The sequence below is a fragment of the Apteryx rowi genome, unplaced genomic scaffold (assembly GCF_003343035.1).
Source record: "Apteryx rowi isolate R43461 unplaced genomic scaffold, aptRow1 scaffold_6, whole genome shotgun sequence".
NCBI lineage: Eukaryota > Metazoa > Chordata > Aves > Apterygiformes > Apterygidae > Apteryx > Apteryx rowi.
In genome coordinates this window covers 60,682-78,261 of record NW_020450871.1, presented here as the reverse complement: position 1 = coordinate 78,261, position 17,580 = coordinate 60,682, and the positions used below count along the sequence as shown (strand labels likewise).

Below are 17,580 nucleotides of genomic sequence, written 5' to 3'. Positions count from 1 at the left end.
CGTGCTGCGCAGCACCTGCCTGGACGGGACCCCGGCTTCCCCCCCCCCCCCCCCCTTCTCCCCTCGGGAAGCTGCTCGATGATACTTTTATTTTTTGCAGTGGGAGGCGCGAAGGGCTGCGGGGTGGCAGGGGGCCGGCAGGGCTGCGCAGTGGTGGGGCGCGAGCCGCCTCCGTCCCCCCCCCGGCTCGGGCTCCCGGGTGCAGTTCAGCTTCGCCCCCTTGCAAAGCCTGAGCTGGGGCTCGCGCGGGGGCTCAGGATGCTCCGACAGCTCTGCCGTGGCTGCAGCCTCCAGCCCCTGTTAGAGCCGAAGATTAGGTGGAGTGGAGCGGGGATGGGGGGAGCGTCGTGCCCTGGCTGGGGCGTCCGCGCCGTGTCTGCCTGGTTGTTGGCCTGAGCCGTCGGGGAGGCCGGCGAGCGGCACTCTCTCCTGCTGGAGCCGGCGGGACGGGGCAGAGGAAGAGGAGGGTCCCACCCTCGGTTTATGTGCCCGTGCCCTGGGGTAAGGGGCTCCCTTGGGAAAGCCATCGCCGGCGGCACCGGGGCGGGGGGGCTGCCGCGGCACAGAGCAGGGCAGCAGCAAGAAGCGGCAAAGCCGTGTGAAACAGCTCCCATTTCCCTGCTTTCAGCCCCGGCCGTTTCCTTGCTAAGAAGCGCCTCGGTTGACCATGTCTGCCATGGATGAGTGGGAAGCCCCGCAGTGGAAGAAGGAGATCGACAGCCTGAAGTACCAGCTGGCGTACAAGCGGGAGATGTCATCCAAGACCATCCCGGAGTGAGTGCGCGGGTCTCGGCGCGGCCGGGCGGCGGTAAAAACCACCCAGGTGTTGCTGTAGCTGCTCCCTGTTGGGGAGAGCAAAGTTCCAGCTCAGACCCCTGAAGTGTCGGTGAGACCGTACGGACCCCCCATGCAAAGCCCGCAAGGCTTAAAACTGCAAAGCAAAGCAAAGCAGAGGCATTTCTCCTCCGTCTTTTATACCTCGCTGCTCATAAAGCATTTTGGACCAGTCCCACCAGCCGAATCAGCCCCCAGGGCTTTCCTTGCAAGCTGCCTCCTTCTAACGGGGAGGCAGGGAAAAGAGCAACTTCGGCAAATAAAACTTCTAAAACACAACAGCGAGGCAGGCACGTGGCCGTCCCCATGCCGGCAGCCACGGGTGCTGGGGACGAAAGGCTTTTTATAGCCGGTCCCATCTGGCACTCGGCAGCCGCAGCGCTGCACCGCGCCGCTGGCGCTGCTGGTGCCGGCGAGGCTTGCTTCTGCCCAGCCTTCCCTTCCAGCCGGAGCGGAGGAGCCCCGGCAGGAGGGGGGGGAAGACGAGATTAGTCAGCACGTGCAGGAAAGAAAGAAAAATGGGAGACAGACAAAGCATTGCAGGAGGAAGCTGGTGGCCCGCACCCGGGCATGTACCTGCTCACCGGTACAGCTCGACTGTGCTGCAAACCAGAACGGGATACAGCCCGGGTGGTGCTGTACACCAGTGCAGGATATAACCCTGGCATTGCTAGAAACCAGAGCAGGATACAACCCGGGTGGTGCTGCACAGCAGTGCAGGATATAACCCTGGCATTGCTGCAGACCAGAGCAGGATACAACCCGGGCGATGCTGCTCACTGGTGCAGGATTCACTTTGGCCTTGCAGCTCCCCATGTTCTGCCGCTGCACAGAAAACGTTGCATTTCCGCTGCTTCGGGTGCCGCGCGCAGCGTCCCACCCCAGGGCGTTAAGCATTTGCAAATGCTATGAAGTGCTTGGCAGAATATTGCCACTTTGGTGCAAAACGTGTCCATTAAGGAAAGGGTTTATTCGCGCTGGCCCCAGAGGCAAGGAGAAAGGCCAGGGCTATTTAACCGCCTCCCGCTCCCCTCCTCTCCGCAGGTTCGTTAAGTGGATAGAGGACGGCATCCCCCAGGACCCGTTCCTGAACCCAGACCTGATGAAAAACAACCCGTGGGTGGAGAAGGGGAAATGCACCTTGCTCTGACGGCTCCGCATCGACCTCGCCAGCCGGCAGCACGGCTCCTACTGACATAGTCACTCTCGCGTTAACACTGAATGTACATTTTTTTTAGCTAGTTTCCTAATACGACCAACTGAACAAAAACCCTACCCGCAGCTTGTCTTGTTATTTTTATTAGTAGAAGTGTTTCTTTTTTACAGCGGGTAAAGAAAGCACACCCGGGCTGGGCAAAGGTGGTTGAGAGCTGCATTTCGGGGAAACACGGGTTTGCATTGCAGCCGGGACCTGGAAGACGTAACTCCAAGCAGGCAAAGGTTTCGCTTGGCTTAGCCTGTAGTTTCCAAGTACAGACTTCCACCTGCCTATGCCAATACTTCTGTAAACGTGACGGCTTGCTTGAACTTGTAAAGGAAGAAAACTTTTATAAACCATTTTCAGTAATTTTAGGTATTCTTTTGCATATTGTAGAATATACAATTTTGCAGCAAAACAGGCAAAATATGAAAACTGAAGGTTTATAAATGAAATAAACAGAGCAATACTTCATGTTTTATTTATTTTTATTTTTCTATTTTGTCAATTATTTATTTTTACAAAACAGCTGAGTACAAAAGAAAAAAAAAAAAAAGATCAGGACCATCCTCACACACCACATCCGTTCCTGGAAAGCTGCACGTCAGCTTCTTCTTTCCGTTCTGCACGTATTGTTCCTTCGCTTTCCCTTCTTTCGCGCTAGAGCAAGTCCTTAATGTAGATATTCCTCCTGACCGCGTTGGAAACGCCTTCGTTAAATCGGAACCAGACGTCGCTCCTCCCCACGGCCTTCCCCATCTGCTTCTCCACGGAGTCCTGGTCGGCGGGCTGGGAGGCTGCGCGGCGGGGAAGGGGGGCGAAGCATGAGTGACCAAAATTTGCAAAAACTCTAGTTTTAATTAAGTTGCAAACCCCGGGCACAGCCGGCTCCCGGCAGCGCCGGCCCCGCGCTCCCCGCGCACCTACCCGGGGCCGGGGCTGCCGCCTTCCCGACGAGCGGGCGCCCAAAGAAGTCGGTCTCAGGCTGCGAAAAAGCAAAAGGAGAAGGTTAACGCAGCGTCGTCGCTGCCCGGGTTTAGAGCACGGATTCGGGGACGGTCAGAAGCAAACGAAAAGCGTCGCTGCCAGCTCCGTGCGACGCCAGACGCCCGCTGCCCCAGGCGGCACCGCTCCGCTCCCTGCAATCAGAAGCCGAGGCAGCGCCAGCTCCCGTCCAAAGGCGGCTCGCAGCGACGGCTCGGGATGCTTCTTCCCCTCCCCGCTCGCCGGGCTGCACCCGCCGCGTCCCCCCGCTCACCCGCGCGAGCAAACGGCCTTCGCGGGAAGAGGAACCCGGCCGCGAAGCGAATGCAAATCGCTGCAAAAAGGGCGAGCGGCCTTGGTCACATGCAAACAACATTCAAAATCCCGGGGGGAAAGGACAGAGCGTGAGAAGGGAGATGCTGAAACCAGCAGCCCGGCTGCGCTGCGAGAGCCCCAGCACTGAACGAGCCCCTCTGATCTCAGGCTTGGTTTTAAACGTGGTTTTGGGGTTTATCCCACGTCCTTGAGGCTACAGCGCTCATCTTCCCGGCAGGACACGGCGGCCCCGGGCCGGGAACGTGGCAGCACTCTCAAAGCGGCGATGCATTTAGGGGAAACGCTATCGAATCCGTTCGCCCGCGCCAGGAGGAGGAAAGGGTGGAAACACGGAGCCCGGCCTCGGTGCCTTGCGGCCGCCCGCGGCTCCCCCGCCGCCCGCGCTAAATCCCCCAGCGCCGGCGAGGGCGACGGCCGGGAGGTTTCCTGGTTACAGCTGCTCCTCCGTAAACACGGCAGCTCTCGCCGGGGACCGACGCCGGGGCGAAGGCCACCGCGACCTCGCTGACGGTAATTGCACCCTCGGGGCCGGATTCTCGGCTGTTTTATCCCACCGGATTCTATCGGAAGAGGCTGCAGCAAAGAAACGGAGGGAGGGAGCGAGGGCGGGCACCAGCCGCGAAGGGTCCGGGCTTTGCGGCAAGGCCGAGAGATCAAGCGTAAAGTATTAACCTTCGTGCTGCGAACTGCTAAGAAATTAGGTAAAAGCCGCGGAAGCCGCTCTGCGCTCAACGGCAGCGAAACCTGGGGGGTTAAACCTCATTTCGTTTTGGGAGGCCGCCGAGACGAGACGTCGGCATTGCTCCGAGCTCTCAGGCCCAGCGGTCAGGGCGGCCCCGGCGGCTGCCTCACCTTCTCGCCCGCGGCGGCTTTCCGCATGATGTGCTCCAGGCGCTGCTCGTGGTTGCGGAGAGCGGCCTGGGGGGCTCCGAGCTTCGCGTCCGCCTTCGCCCCCGTGCTGGGCTCCTGGAGGGAGAGAGATGGGCTTGAGCGAGGCGCCCTGCCGCCGCGATTGCCCCTTTTCCCTGCATCTCCKGGAGATGGGGCAGTGCCCAAGCCAAGATGCCTCCGCTGAGAGCCTCTTTCTTTTTATTTTCATAGAGTTTGTCACCCCTCGGCCCCTCTCTGCCGCCCAGGCGAGCGGGCAAGGCGCCATGTTGCCACATTTCTGCTGCCGTATCCCCCCCGGCATCTGTCGCCATCGATTCGGTTTCCAATATACCAGTGACCTGGCGAGTATTTTTCAGTATTTTCTGTCTGCCGGCAGTAACTCTGGATCAGGCCAAGGCAGCGCTTYGAGCTCGCGCTTTCCGCCCCTTTGCCTTGCACTTCGAGGTCGGCACTGCGTAAACAAGAATCCTGCGGGGAGGTTTTTGCACCGTCTCTCTGCCGCACGCGCGCTCCCCGAGAAACACGCTCTGCCGCAGGAGGGACGCCGGCGGATTAATGAGCTCCCGCCGCACCACGGCGGGGCTCGCCGGCAAGTCATTAAAATCACACCAGCTGCAGCGAAGCCACTTCCGAGCCTCCCCATCGGCTCCGGGCGGAGGGTCCCTGCCGAGGGCTGCAGGGGGGGAAGGACRGACACAGACGCCGCTGGGGAGGGAAGCAGCTAAAAAGGGGGCCGAGTGCCACAAGCCTTAAGTGCCTTCGGGGTTCGCTCCTCTTCCTCCGTGCTCCCAGCGGTGCCAAAAGCCTTGCCGGCACCTAACCCCTGTCCCGGGGCTCAGCTCGCCCCTCCGGCCCCGCRGCGCCCGCCCTGCCTCTGCCCGCTGCCGCTCCAGCCGGCGGGGAGCGCTTATTTGCAGGATTCGCGYGCGGAGATGAGCCCTTCGCATGCAAAGCTGACCAACTCCGTTGCGCACACCGTAAGGCAGAGACAGATGTGCAAGCACGCGGGCTCCCGGGATTGGGGGGGTGGATTTTAATCCCGGATTTTCGTTTGCAGAACGAAAGCCGCCAGCCCGCAGGGCGCGTTGGAGGGAAGGCGCCGGCCGGTGCTTTTCCTCTCCTTTGCTGCCATCAGCGGGCAGGGGGGCGGCTGCTATCAGCCAGGGCTGGGACGGGATGGGACGGGGGGCAGCGGCGTTTTGTAACCCCAGACCTGTGGCACAAGCCGGGCTCAGCTGAGACGTCCCAGCAGGTCCTTTCCCAGCTGCGGGCAGCACCGTGCGGCTTTTCAACGGCACCTCCGCGTGCGTTGCTGACAGCCACAGGTTGCTTTAGAAAGACCACGGCCCCAGCACGGTCCCAGGGCCGTGTCCCCGGTTGTTCACCAACACCCCAGGTGACGAACCCCCCACACCGGGTGCCGAAACCCCGGGACGCCTGCGGGCGAGCCCTGGCCCCGTGCCCACCTCGCYGACGTCTCGCGCCTGGAGCAAAGCCTCCGTCCTCCTCATCTTTTCCAGCTCGATTTCCCGGGCTATGAGCTGCTTGGCTTGGTAGGTGAGCTGCCTGCGAGCCGGGAGGTCGGGGAACCTGCAGACGTCTTCCACGTTCCTTCGTTAACGGGACGGCACGCGAGGAGGGRGAAGAAAACAAACAAACAACAGACAAGAAATCAATATTGACAATTTTAGGAAGCGGTCAGTCGGACAGACTCGCCGCTCAGGCACTCGCTGCATCGCAACCCCGGCAGCAGGACGCGGCCCCGCGCCGTGCCTCCCCGCCGCGAAGCCTCGCATTCCCCACCTCTACCCCTCCGAGGTCCGCGGGCACGACCACGGTTTTTAGGAGCGACCCAGCAAAAAGTGCTGCAAGCACAGGGACGAGACCCGGAGCGCCAGCGCGCGGGAGGGAAGGCAGCCGCGGAGCTGCGCAGGGACTGAGCTCCCGGCACCAGGTCCGGCCCACGACAGCGTTTCGCTGCCTCCTTTTTCTTCCCAAGCCATTGCACCACTGTCCAGTTCAGCATCCTTAAAAACGGCCTCACCTCCTGCTACAGCATCCTTTGCGGCACCACGGGGAAAAAGGAGAGAAAAAGATTATGACCAACTCCAGCGTTCACTTTTTTGAGACGTAGCTGTGAACAGTCATTTTGGCTAAATCAGAGTGCTTTTATCCTTATGGGGCTGGCGCACCTGATCTGGAGTTAAGCCTTTTTCAGGACAGCTGGAGCAAACACAGCTCGAGCACTTCTTAGAAACCAGCTGATTCGGTTCATCTGACAGTTATAAATATTTCATACCTTATCTGCATTTGATATTATTTCCATTAAAACAAAGGGAACAAATGCACCTGTCAGACGGACTTGCAGTCATTTAGAAACTAGCTGTCAAATCTGCTATTTAAAAAGCCATTCCTCTTCCCGTTTTTCCTCACAYGGTCACTGAGCTGCCGTTAAAGAAGAGCAGGAAAGCAACAAGGTAGGCACTGAAACCTGCCGCTGCRGGAGAAGCAAACTCTTCCAAAGCCCAGCTCTGCTTTGAAAACATCGCTCTTGCTTCGAGCGCTGCAGTCCGCGGGAAGAGGCAGCGCGCTGCTCCCAGCGCCCCGCGGTTTCCGTGCTCTGCAGCTCTCRGACTAGCAGCCCAACGTGGGGATGGCTGGATGTCTCGCTACAACTTCGGCGGGTCCCTTAGGCGTTTCCATGAAAAAATAAAACGCTTCACTGTAATTAGATACAGCTGTTTGATTTAACAGAGGCTAATTTTTTTTAATTAACTTTTTTGCACCAGGAAGACATTAGCATTGCTCCAAGCTATGGGCCAGGTCTGTGTTACTTTGCTGCAATGTTTCCTCAAACCCTGGAAGCGGTTCCAGCTCCGCATATGCTTAAAGCACGAAGAAGGCTGGAGTTTAGCGATGACACGCTATGGATATACAGATCCAGGAATAAGACCTATAGAGCCAGCCTGGTGTGTCTCACCCTGACGCAGCACCCAGGAGCTCGGCCCAGCACGACGGGGCCGAGGCCGGCAGCCGGAGGGGAGCTGCGAAGCGGTCGGGAATCACCTCGGCCTCCGGAGCRGCAGGGATGACACCTGAGCTGCTCTGGGCGCGTGGGAACGGGGACATCGGTCACAACCCTGCAAGAACCTGCCCCTTCGCTAACTGACACCAGCGTCACGTTTCGGATACATCCTCAACACTTAACCCGCTGCGAGACGTTTAGGGCAAAAGTCCTTAGAAAGAGGCTTTGCTTTGCAAAGAGGGCACGTGTGGCCGAGCCCTAGGCTTTCCTTCACTCCTGCTTTTTGGTGGCGAGACGCGAATCTGCCTGGGCAACGCGGCCTTTGCTGACCAAGTCGAAGTGCACGCTGCCTCCTCCCCCCGGCAAAGCCTCCGGCACCTGCGGTCCCTTCTCTGCCAGCTCTTGGCATCTCCAGCAGGAGCCAAAAGCAACTATTTCCTTTCCTTTAATCCAATTAAAGCAAAACCAGTCCCCCTTTGGCATCAGCATGACCGGACAAGCCAGCAGCAGGGGACTCAGCAGCCATCGGGTCTCGCGGCGGAGGCAAAACCCAGGGTGGCAGCGGGCAGCGGGGGCTGCTGCTGGCATCTGAATGTGCTCCTGGGAAGGAGCAACTCAGCGGTGCAAAAGAAGGAGGTAAGAACCGTCACCAAAAGAGAGGGAGAAAAAAATGGGTATTTAGACTGAAAAAAACTCTTAAAGCCCCTTAGAAGAATGTAAGGGATTTGGCACAGCAGGGCGTTTTTGTAGCATTAACCTCAGAAGCGCTTTGCTATTATTATTTTTAATATATATAGGAAAGAGTCACATCGTTATAATTTAGGGCGAGCATTTCAAAAGTTCCTAAAAGACGCAAGAGATCAAGTCTCTGCTGGGGTTTCTGCTTTTTTGTTCGCGACGTCTTACCCGTCACGGAGAAGAAGCTGTTCCCGGCCGCCCGCCTGCTAACGGCACGGCAGCCGCGCGGGAGAGGGGCATGGCCCGGAGACGCCGGCAGAGAGCCCGCCGCGGCAACGAGAAGACAGGCGAGCCGCAGAAAAGCCAGACCGGTGGAAGTTAAAGAGGATAAAACCAGGTCTGAGCAGCAAGGGGGGAGGSAGCGAGGGGCGGGAGCGCACGCGGGGAGGCGATGTCCTTGACGTCAACGCGGAGATGAGCACGTTTGCTCTTTCGGCTGGTTTGCCATCTGCTCCTGACCTCAAACACCACAAACGCCTCTTAAAACCAGGTTTTCCATCAGAAAGAGCAGCACAGAAAGGGGACTGCCTAGACGAGACGCTTCCTGACTGCAGCAAGGACCAGGACGGCTAGCATTAAAGGTCATCGGGTCGACCATTTTTCACATCATCTACTAAACCTCTAGCTGTAGCTTCTTCTCTGAAAACAAAGAAATGTCCTGGTCCAAGAGGGACATGGCGTGACCCGGGAATGCTCAGAGAGACACAGCCACATCCCTGGCTTGGATCAGGGCTCCTGGGAGTCAACTCAGGTCTCTCCAGAGAAACCTTTAACCACTGGTTGTAGGAAACCAAGCCAATGCCCTGATGCCTTCAGGCTCCAATTTCTCCCTGAACGCTTTCATTTCTCTTATTTACCATTTTCCACCCAATCACCTTCTGTCTACCCTCTTAAGCATCCACCAAGTCCCATCTCAGTCAACACCTCGCTTCGTCCAGCCCCGTCCGAGGTAGCCCCCATCCATTTCCACCAAGCTGCCCGCAGATCATTAGGGCGACAGATCTCTACCAGCGGTGTTTCACGGCGCGGCGCGGCTCTGGGCACACTTACGGGTCGAGCTTGTAGACGTACTGGCCCTCGGGCGTGCGCTCCTGGTGGTAGGTGAGGTTGTAGGCCAGCATGGTGCTGATGAGGTCGGCGAGCTGCTGCTTCTCCTTGAGGCTGTACAGCTGCGTGTTCACCTGGGAGGAGAGCAGAGCTCTTCAGGGGACGGCGCAGAGGTTAAGTAAGGGGAGAGCACAATTAATCTGTAAAAACTTCTACATACAAAAATAACCTGAAGCAGATATTTTTCCTTGATACAAGAAAGGACAGTTAATACCCGTGAGGATCAGACCAGGGAGAAAAAGATTAGTTTCCTATTAGGGACACCATGTACTTCGCAGAGCTGGGAAAGTCCCCTCCGCAGGCCAAAAGGGTAAATGCACCATCAAACGCAGCCCCGCCGGGTGCCTCACCGGTCGGAGCTTCGGGGCGATGATATCCAAGAGCAAACAGAGCACCTCCAGGACGAGAGCCTGCTGCCCGGCACGGCTCCGGGCGCTGGGCGTTATCCCCGAGATCATGGACACGATGAGGTTCTGCATGTGGTTCAGCTTGGCCAGGGCCTGGGGCGAGAGAAACGCTTTAGCCGCCGCGCGGCGAGCGCGGACGCCGCCGGCCGCCCTCCGTCGGCAGCAGGGCCGGAGCCAGGCGCCCTCCGGCCCTCCCGGTACTCGCCTCGTGCTGGCTGTTGGGATACGCCAGCCGGGGGATGCTGGAGGCCGCGAAGAGGAGGTGGAAAGCCACGGGCAGGAAGGGCAGGTACCTCATCAGCTGGAAGCTCTGCCCGTGCAGCACAGCCCTGCCGAGCACGTCGGAGAAGCCCAGCCACTCCAGGGCCAGGCACACGGAGCCGAAACCCGAGTCCCTCAGCTTCATGTTGAGGAAGTTGTCGTACAGGCCCTGCAAGGGACCGCGTGGAAGCGGCGTCACCGACGGCTCCGGGCCAGCAACCCGGCCCTTCCGAGCTGCGATTTTAAGCATCCCACAAAATTCAGCTCCAGCACCGTGTGTCAGCTCGATACGCCACCCAGAATTAGCACGGAGCGAAGACGAGCAGCATCAGAGCACTGCACGCTTGCAGGCCACTGCAGGGAGGARTTTCTGAGCCACCGACCAGCCGCGACACCCGGGATCCGCGTGCTCCGCGCAGCGCGGCAGGGGAGGCACCTGGCTTTCSCGGCCGGGCTGCTTTACCTGGGCGAGCTTCTCGTGCTCCCCCGCGGTGACGGCGAGGTGAAGGATGCGGTGGAACCTGTGCGAGGCCGTGTTGAAGGCGGCCTTCGCCCCGAGGTGCAGCAGGCCGTCGTCGCCCCCGAGGAGCTGGTTCGGCAAAGCGGGGTCCGTTCCTATCCTGTGCCTGGGGAGAGCAGACGGGAGGGCGCTCAGGACCCCGCTGAGCAACGAGCCCTTGCGAAAACGGGGCAGGCCGGCGCTAAATGGGCCAGCAAGGAATATCTGGACCCTTTCAAACCAGACTGAAGACAATACTGATGTCAAATTATCGGGCACTAACGAGAGCAACCAAAGGGAATCTGGAACACACAAATCTGCTTAAACAAAGCCCTGTCTGCTGCAGGACAGACCGTCTGCCCAGGGATGGTTCAGGTGTCTCCACTGTGCATCCCGCAAGGAGATTATGCGATACCACAAAGCACCGTGCACCAAACAGACTGTTTCCCAGGCTTCTGCACATGCTGGTGATCTAATAAATTCCCCTGTTTACCTTTGAACCTTTGGGAGCTGGAAAATCTCTTGCCAAATGGAGAAGAGCCCCTTGTTTTGGTCCTTCAAGCCTATCTTCATCGTCTGCACCATCTGCACGCTTAGCTCCTTCTGGCCTCGGCCATGCAGGAACTGCAACACAAGAAGAGGTTGGGCTCCGTGAAGGGAGAAACTCTGGGATGGAAATGGGCAAAGGGAAAAGGGGGATGCCGACATAGTTATCCGGCTCTAAGAAAAACATGAGACAAAGGCAACTTATTCTTCCTCACTTCGTAGGGGAACTGAGCTTCCCTCCCGCTGCAAGCAAAGGCGTTTCTGCCATACCTGCAAGGTGTTTATGCACGAGCGGATGTCGTTCTCCGTCTTCTCGCACAGGGCCAGGAGCGCTCCCGTGTCCACCTTCATGCCCTGCCTGAGGGCGATCTGGAAGAGAAGGACTTCCTCAGACCCGCTCCCGTCCGCGACGCAACCCCGGGGAGAGCCCGCGGCCCGGCCRTACCTCCGAGAGCCGCTGGGCCAGCCGGGACGGGGCCGTCTGCGGGAAGTTTAACAGGAACGATTGCTGCCGCAGCTGCCTGAGAGACGGGACGTACCTGGCAGAGGGAAACACACGGATCTCTGAGCAACCCCAACAGAAGAGGAAGTCCAGCCATTAAAAAGAGAAGTGTTATTTAATAGCTCTCTACACAAAATTGTGCATTTGTGTGCACAAACATCACCATACGTTGAAACCTGGCAGAAAGTCACGGCAGCAGACACCAAACTTGATGAGTTTAAGAAAAGCTGAGTGCATTGCACTTTTACTCTTTGGCAAGCGTTTCTGATCCGAGGTCTGGCACCAGCCAGCTCAGCGCAGGGAGGCTTCGGTGGAGGGTGCCCTTTCCTGTGAGGCTGAAGGCGACGCTACTCCTCCCCACCAGCACCACCGCGACCACCTAACCCAGGAGCACGGGCTGGTTCCAGCTCGTCATCTCTCTCCGTTTTCTGACCTGGCTGGACAAGCATTACTAACTGGTCGTTGCAGATGCAGATGATGGGTCTGAGCAGCAGGCCTCCTTCCCTCCTCCTCCTCCGGCCCGTGCCGGGTGCTGCCTCGGCCTCCACTTCCTTACGGTTGATGATATTCAGCAGCACATTGATAGATGCCTTAGGAAAAGTTATGAGACAAGAAGAAACACRTGCTTGCTGTTTAGAGAGACAAGAAACAGTTGGCAGAAACGGAGCAGGGTCGCAGCCAGGGAAGGAGCTGTGGACACGGGGTGATAGCCCAGAGGGCAAGAGCTTACAGCGGGTGCGCCGTCGATCTCATCGATAATCAGGCAGTTGGGCTTCTCGTTGGCGCCCAGCACGGACTTCATCTGCGTGGCAGCTTCAATGCGGGTTTTGAAAGCCTCCGGGCTGCGGTCATCACTGCAACAAAAAAAACACTCCGGGTTGCTCCCGCATGGTGCCGTTTCCATCGGCTTTTCGGATGGAGCAGGGCTGGGCAGCCCGCACAGACTCACCTGGCGTTCATTTCGACCGCGTTGTACCCCGCGTGCTTCGCGATGACGTGGGCCAGCGTGGTCTTTCCTAGACCCGGCGGGCCGCACAGCAGCGCTGCCTGCAGAGAGGGTGACATCAGCCACGCGCGCAGCGAGGCAGGGATTTATCCGGCACCCACCACGCCTGCGATATAAGGGGGCCTGCAAACGGCTCCACCTTCAACCCCTGCAAGCCGCTGCGCTGATGTTTGCGGACATACTGGGAAAAGGGACAAGCAGCTGCAAGASGGGAATCATAACTGAAACTCTCAGAGGGGACAGAGCCACCCCAGTGGCAGCTGCAWCTCTCATGCACATGAGGATTCGCTTAAGTTTTTAGTGCAAGGTTGAACAAAAACCTTTCCAGCATTATATCCTGGGGAAGCAACACTGTTAGTAACCATTTCTGTTTCCCCTTTTTTACATCCTTTCATTGCGCAGGTTAAAGGTGGTAAAATGGCCTGGGTGTGTTATCTCTGGTCCCTTTACTATCTCATCATCATTGCTCTTTGCTGGATGCAGAACTTCTTGCTCAAAGACRTGTCACGTCTGCCCCGAACAATTAAAGTCAAGACCAACCTCTCCATAAAAGGGTACATCTTTCCTCAACCTGTCCATTTAATCTGCCTATGTTCTGCTGGAAAAATTCTCTTGAAAACTGTTCGCCTCCCCGTTAYCACACTATTTAAGCTGAAACAGAAAGGAAAATGAGGAATACCTCACATTTGCTAAAGGAGAAACAAGGAATCCAACTTCTCCTGGATTTGTGCTGAAAGAGAAGACCCTGCTCCCCACCACGGTGGTGGGATTAGGGGGACAGGAGAGGAAAGACCYATCGCAGCTGCATCTTGTCCTGCTCACCTTGTACTTGGGTCTCTTGTGCTGGTCTAGCTCAGCCTCCAGAATCTCCTCTGTGAGCTGGGCCTTACTTTTCCACTTATTCTGCTGCTCCTTGGGCTGTTTGAGCGGAGGATGAGCCTCAGTGCTGGGCTTCACTTTCTTCACAGGTTTCTCCTTGCCGAACACCACYGTGTCCCAGAGCTTGAGCCACTTCAGAAGGCAGCGGTTTGTGTACTGAATGTTGGACGCGAAASAAAGCAATCAGCATTTAATCTCAGAAGCGTCCATCCAAGGAGAGAGAAAGGCCTCTCCTGCGTGGCCTAAAAACCTGCGTTGCACGCACAAGAACGAGCCGAGCTGCGCAGATGCCAGCCTGGAGGAGGCAACACATCTGGGCAGACAGACCTCGAGCACTTGGCACTTTCCCCCTCTCCGTGCGAGAAGCTGGTTGGGTTTCCACAAGGTRTCACTGTGTGATAGGCAAGGCCAGAAATTGGGAATGCAGCTTCCCTTCCCAGTTCAGGCGGCATCCCATGGTGGAACCAAGGACAAGTCCTACCATCTCGCTCTCTGCTCTCCCTTGTATKCCTCAGCTCAGTCCAGTGGTTTTCAGCCTTTACCAGTTTGCAATTCCAATTTCCTACACGATTTCCAATATAGGTTAGCTGGCTAAAGTCTGCCCAATAGTCTTGTTTGTCTTGGTTATCTTTTATAGACCCTTTAGTCTGAAGGTCCACAGACTATAGCTGAAAAACCACTGCTGTGAGCTCTCCGAAGCAAAAGCTGCCCCCGACCACCTACGTGGGGTGTAACACAAGCAGTGTCCCCCAGCCAGCATTTCCAAAAGTCACGCTAGCACGCGCTGCCGTAAAACCTAGATCCCGCAGCATTAAAGAACAGTTATAAAAATGGTAAACCCACCCCAACCCCGCTTATACTAGCACCTCACATCATCACTGAGCAACTCGGTGTAGCGCCGGGGAGTAAACCTATCCACCCAGAGGCAATGCAAGGCAGACTCCTCCTCGTCGTCTGCCATCTCCGCATCCTCGCTAGGCTTCGGGGTCTCATCACCGGCCTGGCTCTCAAGGCAGCTGCAAGAGCCACAAGCGAAGGGAAAGGCTCAGAGCAGAGCTCCGCAGTGCACCATCCCTTCCACTGAAGCCCACATAGGTTACAGCGCAGCAAAAACCAACCCRTATCTTCCCAAGTGATAGCAAGAGAAGAGAGCCCCCACCCAGCTCAATCCTAGGACCCATTACTTGCTCCCTTCAGCACCATGTCCCTTCAGTGCCATCCAGTGTTATCCCCATGCTCACAATTTCCATTCCTCCAGCTCAAACCCTTTCAGCACCCAGAGCAATGCAGCTGCAAAGCCGCCGCTCTTGACAGAGAGGAGCGACCACGGTGCTGCATATCAGTATTTCCATTTACTCTTTCTACTACGGAAGTCCTTAGGGGATGCTCCGAGACAAGGACCTTGCAGCATTAGCACTTGCATCCTCCCAAAGTAAAAGACAGACTCTCTCCCAAAGGTCAGAGTCCAGATGAACGAGGCGCCTGTCAAAGACTTGGTGAAAAAATTGTCTTTGTTTTATAGTGACCTGCCCCAAACCACACAGGGAGCCTGGGCAGAGCTGGGAATTAAACCCTGGCTCCCCAAGCTGAGGGTGCTGAGYGCCAAGAGGCTCCTCCGCTCACAGGTGCTTTGTGGTTGGGACCTCAGCAGGAAATCTCCACTCCTGGATCCCTCCCAAGAGCCACATCCGATAGCGCAGCCAGGACGGGAACTGCCAAACAACTCACCTGTTTATGATCTCCRTCAGCTGCTGCGAGGCCTCCAGAACATGCCTTCGACGCTTGAACATAAACAGGGCGAGAGGGAARTCAGAGATGCTCCGCTAACCCGCGGCTGGCCAGCGAGCAGGGACGGGAGAATCAACACTTCCCTGTGGGGCAGGGTTCCCCCAACCTCCCTGGTGGGGGAAGCAGCTTCTGCAGTCCCAGGGAGTTTACTCAAGGGCTAGCAGAGAAAGTCTTGAAGGTAGGAATAAGATGCAATACCTCCTCGTTCACTTGTTCCTTCAGGTAGGAGAAAGGTACCCCCAGCAAGTAAAGYGGCCGGTGCGCGTTCCAGCCCAGGGAGTCGGGGAGCTGCAAACGGCACACACGTGTTCACACCGATGCACGGCGCAGACACGCGTTTCGCGCTTCATTAAAGATGCAGCCCTGAACCAGAGCTCACAGATGCAGCTGATGTAAACAAGTTCATCCCCCAACCCCTCTTACCTCCACCCCTGTCCTGGAGCAATCTTCCTTCAGAACCAGAAAGACTCTGGTGCCCTCGGTGGACGTCACGTTGACGTAGTCCTCCAGGATGGGTGGGCGCTTGAGAACTCGCTTTGGATTCTTCTCGGAGGGTGGCGTGGTTTGCAGAGGAACCATGTCACTCATTCCCAGGTGGTCCAAGTTTGAGAACATCAAGCCCCTTTAGAGAGAGGCAAGAGAAAGAGCACTTCAGTCCCCACCCTAGGGAAGACATTCAGTATGGAGCCACTTGGGCAGCAGCACCCTGGGGGCCTTGGTCCACCCAATGCCACTTGGGGAGACAAAGAGGAAGCAGCTGAAGGTGGGAGGTTAACAGGTCACAAACGGAAACACACTAAATTCGCATGTGGACATCTGCATTCAGAAATAAAGCAGCCTTAATTCTCTGTAGCTTAACCATAGGAGGATTTCCCCCATAACCATAGGGGATTAAACTGCTGGAAACAACACGCTACTTTATTCTGGATGAACACGTTCCCCGTGCTTTAACTTAAACACACCGCCTGCACGCGGTTCACTTATCCACCATCACCCATCGAAGCATCTCTGGGTACGCAGGGCTGGCTCCAGCCACTGCTWACCTGGAAGACAACGCTGGAGCACTTCTCCAGCAAACCCAAAACACTTCCAAGTGGGAACCGCTCAACCCCTGTCCCTCTCGGCTCCCCGCAGGCTCCTTGGCCCGACCGGCCAGCACAGCTCGAGCAGCGCTTCCCCGAGGCGCTCTGTTCCCGCACCTACAGGCTCAGCTCCGAGCCTCCCCAAAATTCAAGCRACAGAGCAGGGCATCTCTCAGGGCCACGCTCGCAGGAACAAGACCTTAAGCAAGGCCAGACCTAGAGACACTTGGACCCGCTGATGATGTCYCGCTAGCTCTGCCCTGGTGCTCCAGCTCCTCGGGTCCTTCAGCCAYGACTGCAGCACCCCGAGGCCCCTCTCCTCCCCAACATGGGTCTTCAGACAACAACTACTGCTCCTGAAGCGAGACACCAGTGTACCCAGGGCAAGCGCAGACGCACACTCCCGGGGACCCAGCTGCATTCACCCTGGCCCCACCGCTCCCCTGAGCGAACGTGGCCTTCCAGAACAGAAACACAACAAGACCCTACGACCACCAAGCCCCTTTCCCTTCTAACCCAGGTGGAGATTCAACGGACCTGTGGTTTCCAGTGGTAACGCAGTTTGTAGCATTAACACGGTTCCCAAATTTAACACAACTCTACGCAAAACCAGGAGAAGATGGCTAACCTGGCATTTTGCAGGGCAGCGGGTGCTGCCGGGTAAGGCGGCAGGGTGACAGTGTCCTGGGGGAAATCAGGAAGCAACTCATCATCCGCACCGAAGTCCAGCTTCTTGACAGCTTCCAGTCGCTGCCGCTTTGGCTTCGGAGCTGCGAGAGGCAAAAAGGAAGAGAAAAAGAAAAGAAACAACGTTGACCAAAACATGAAAGTCACAGTGAAAGATCACCGGGCCACGTCTGCCCCCACYCTCGAGATGGGCACGGAAAGCCCTGGGGAAGGAGCCGGGCTCAGCCAGGGAGGAACTGCAACACCAAGACAACGCGGGCCATCCCCACCAGGAGACCCCCGGCTAAGGAAAGCTGCTTCCCTGCAGGAGGGAGCGATGGAGGGACGGAGAGGCCCGGGCACCGCGGAGGGACCCACCGCAGGCGCACACAGTCGCTGGCCCACGCGTGTGTTTTGCAAAAACCTACTGAGCGCTGCAGAAGGCGGCGGGGGCAGCAGCCCCCCCGGGGACGCCTCTTCCCCCGCCAGGCGTCGGGGGCTGCTCAGCTCCCGCTTCTTGGGGTTGGCGGCCTGGGGGCGACGAGCCCCTTCCCCGACGGCTCGGGGGCTCGGGGCACCTCCGGGTGCGGCGGCGTCCTCCCGCGTCTGCTTTCTGCTGCGGAACTGGGAGATTTTGGGGGCCGCAGGCGGGGAGGGAGGATCTGGAAGAGATTTTAGGTGAAGCCTTTGCCCTCGCCAGGGCCGCGCCGCCTCCCCAGCGCCGCGGCCCCTCGCGTCGGCGGCCCCGACGGGCACGGCCTGGCCCCCCGGGGCAGGGCACGGTGCCCGGGGCACGGCGCGCCCACCTTCGAGCTCGGCCAGCACCTCCAG

The 17,580-nt window shown here is 57.8% G+C and overlaps 2 protein-coding genes across 2 annotated transcripts in view; one reads left to right on the top strand and one right to left on the bottom strand.

The window, feature by feature from the left end:
- The first annotated feature begins 676 nt into the window (after positions 1-676).
- On the top strand, positions 677-1,984 carry GNG13 (G protein subunit gamma 13). The gene is made up of 2 exons (XM_026083282.1): positions 677-774; positions 1,879-1,984. Exons 1-2 carry the CDS (start codon positions 677-679, stop codon positions 1,982-1,984), a joined length of 204 nt encoding a protein of 67 aa, XP_025939067.1.
- A 554-nt stretch (positions 1,985-2,538) lies between these two features.
- Positions 2,539-17,580, bottom strand: part of CHTF18 (chromosome transmission fidelity factor 18) — a 16,185-nt gene continuing 1,143 nt past the window's right edge. Inside the window, exons 2-23 of the mRNA XM_026082954.1 lie at positions 17,556-17,574; positions 17,178-17,411; positions 16,712-16,853; positions 15,425-15,623; positions 15,200-15,289; positions 14,942-14,994; positions 14,085-14,229; positions 13,157-13,369; positions 12,278-12,375; positions 12,059-12,182; positions 11,785-11,918; positions 11,272-11,365; positions 11,097-11,195; positions 10,774-10,904; positions 10,245-10,407; positions 9,726-9,950; positions 9,464-9,613; positions 9,057-9,187; positions 5,710-5,854; positions 4,205-4,318; positions 2,960-3,017; positions 2,539-2,829 (exon numbers count right to left, since the gene is read on the bottom strand). Coding sequence (XP_025938739.1) covers positions 2,693-2,829; positions 2,960-3,017; positions 4,205-4,318; positions 5,710-5,854; positions 9,057-9,187; positions 9,464-9,613; positions 9,726-9,950; positions 10,245-10,407; positions 10,774-10,904; positions 11,097-11,195; positions 11,272-11,365; positions 11,785-11,918; positions 12,059-12,182; positions 12,278-12,375; positions 13,157-13,369; positions 14,085-14,229; positions 14,942-14,994; positions 15,200-15,289; positions 15,425-15,623; positions 16,712-16,853; positions 17,178-17,411; positions 17,556-17,574 — 2,898 coding nt within the window. The 3' untranslated portion in view covers positions 2,539-2,692. The remainder of the gene's footprint in view (positions 2,830-2,959; positions 3,018-4,204; positions 4,319-5,709; positions 5,855-9,056; positions 9,188-9,463; positions 9,614-9,725; positions 9,951-10,244; positions 10,408-10,773; positions 10,905-11,096; positions 11,196-11,271; positions 11,366-11,784; positions 11,919-12,058; positions 12,183-12,277; positions 12,376-13,156; positions 13,370-14,084; positions 14,230-14,941; positions 14,995-15,199; positions 15,290-15,424; positions 15,624-16,711; positions 16,854-17,177; positions 17,412-17,555; positions 17,575-17,580) is intronic.

Coding starts and splice junctions, on each gene's coding strand:
- GNG13 (XM_026083282.1), top strand. CDS start 677: ATGGATGAGTGGGAAGCCCCGCAGTGGAAGAAGGAGATCGACAGCCTG. Junction 775..1,878: donor TCATCCAAGACCATCCCGGA/GTGAGTGCGCGG, acceptor TCCTCTCCGCAG/GTTCGTTAAGTGGATAGAGG.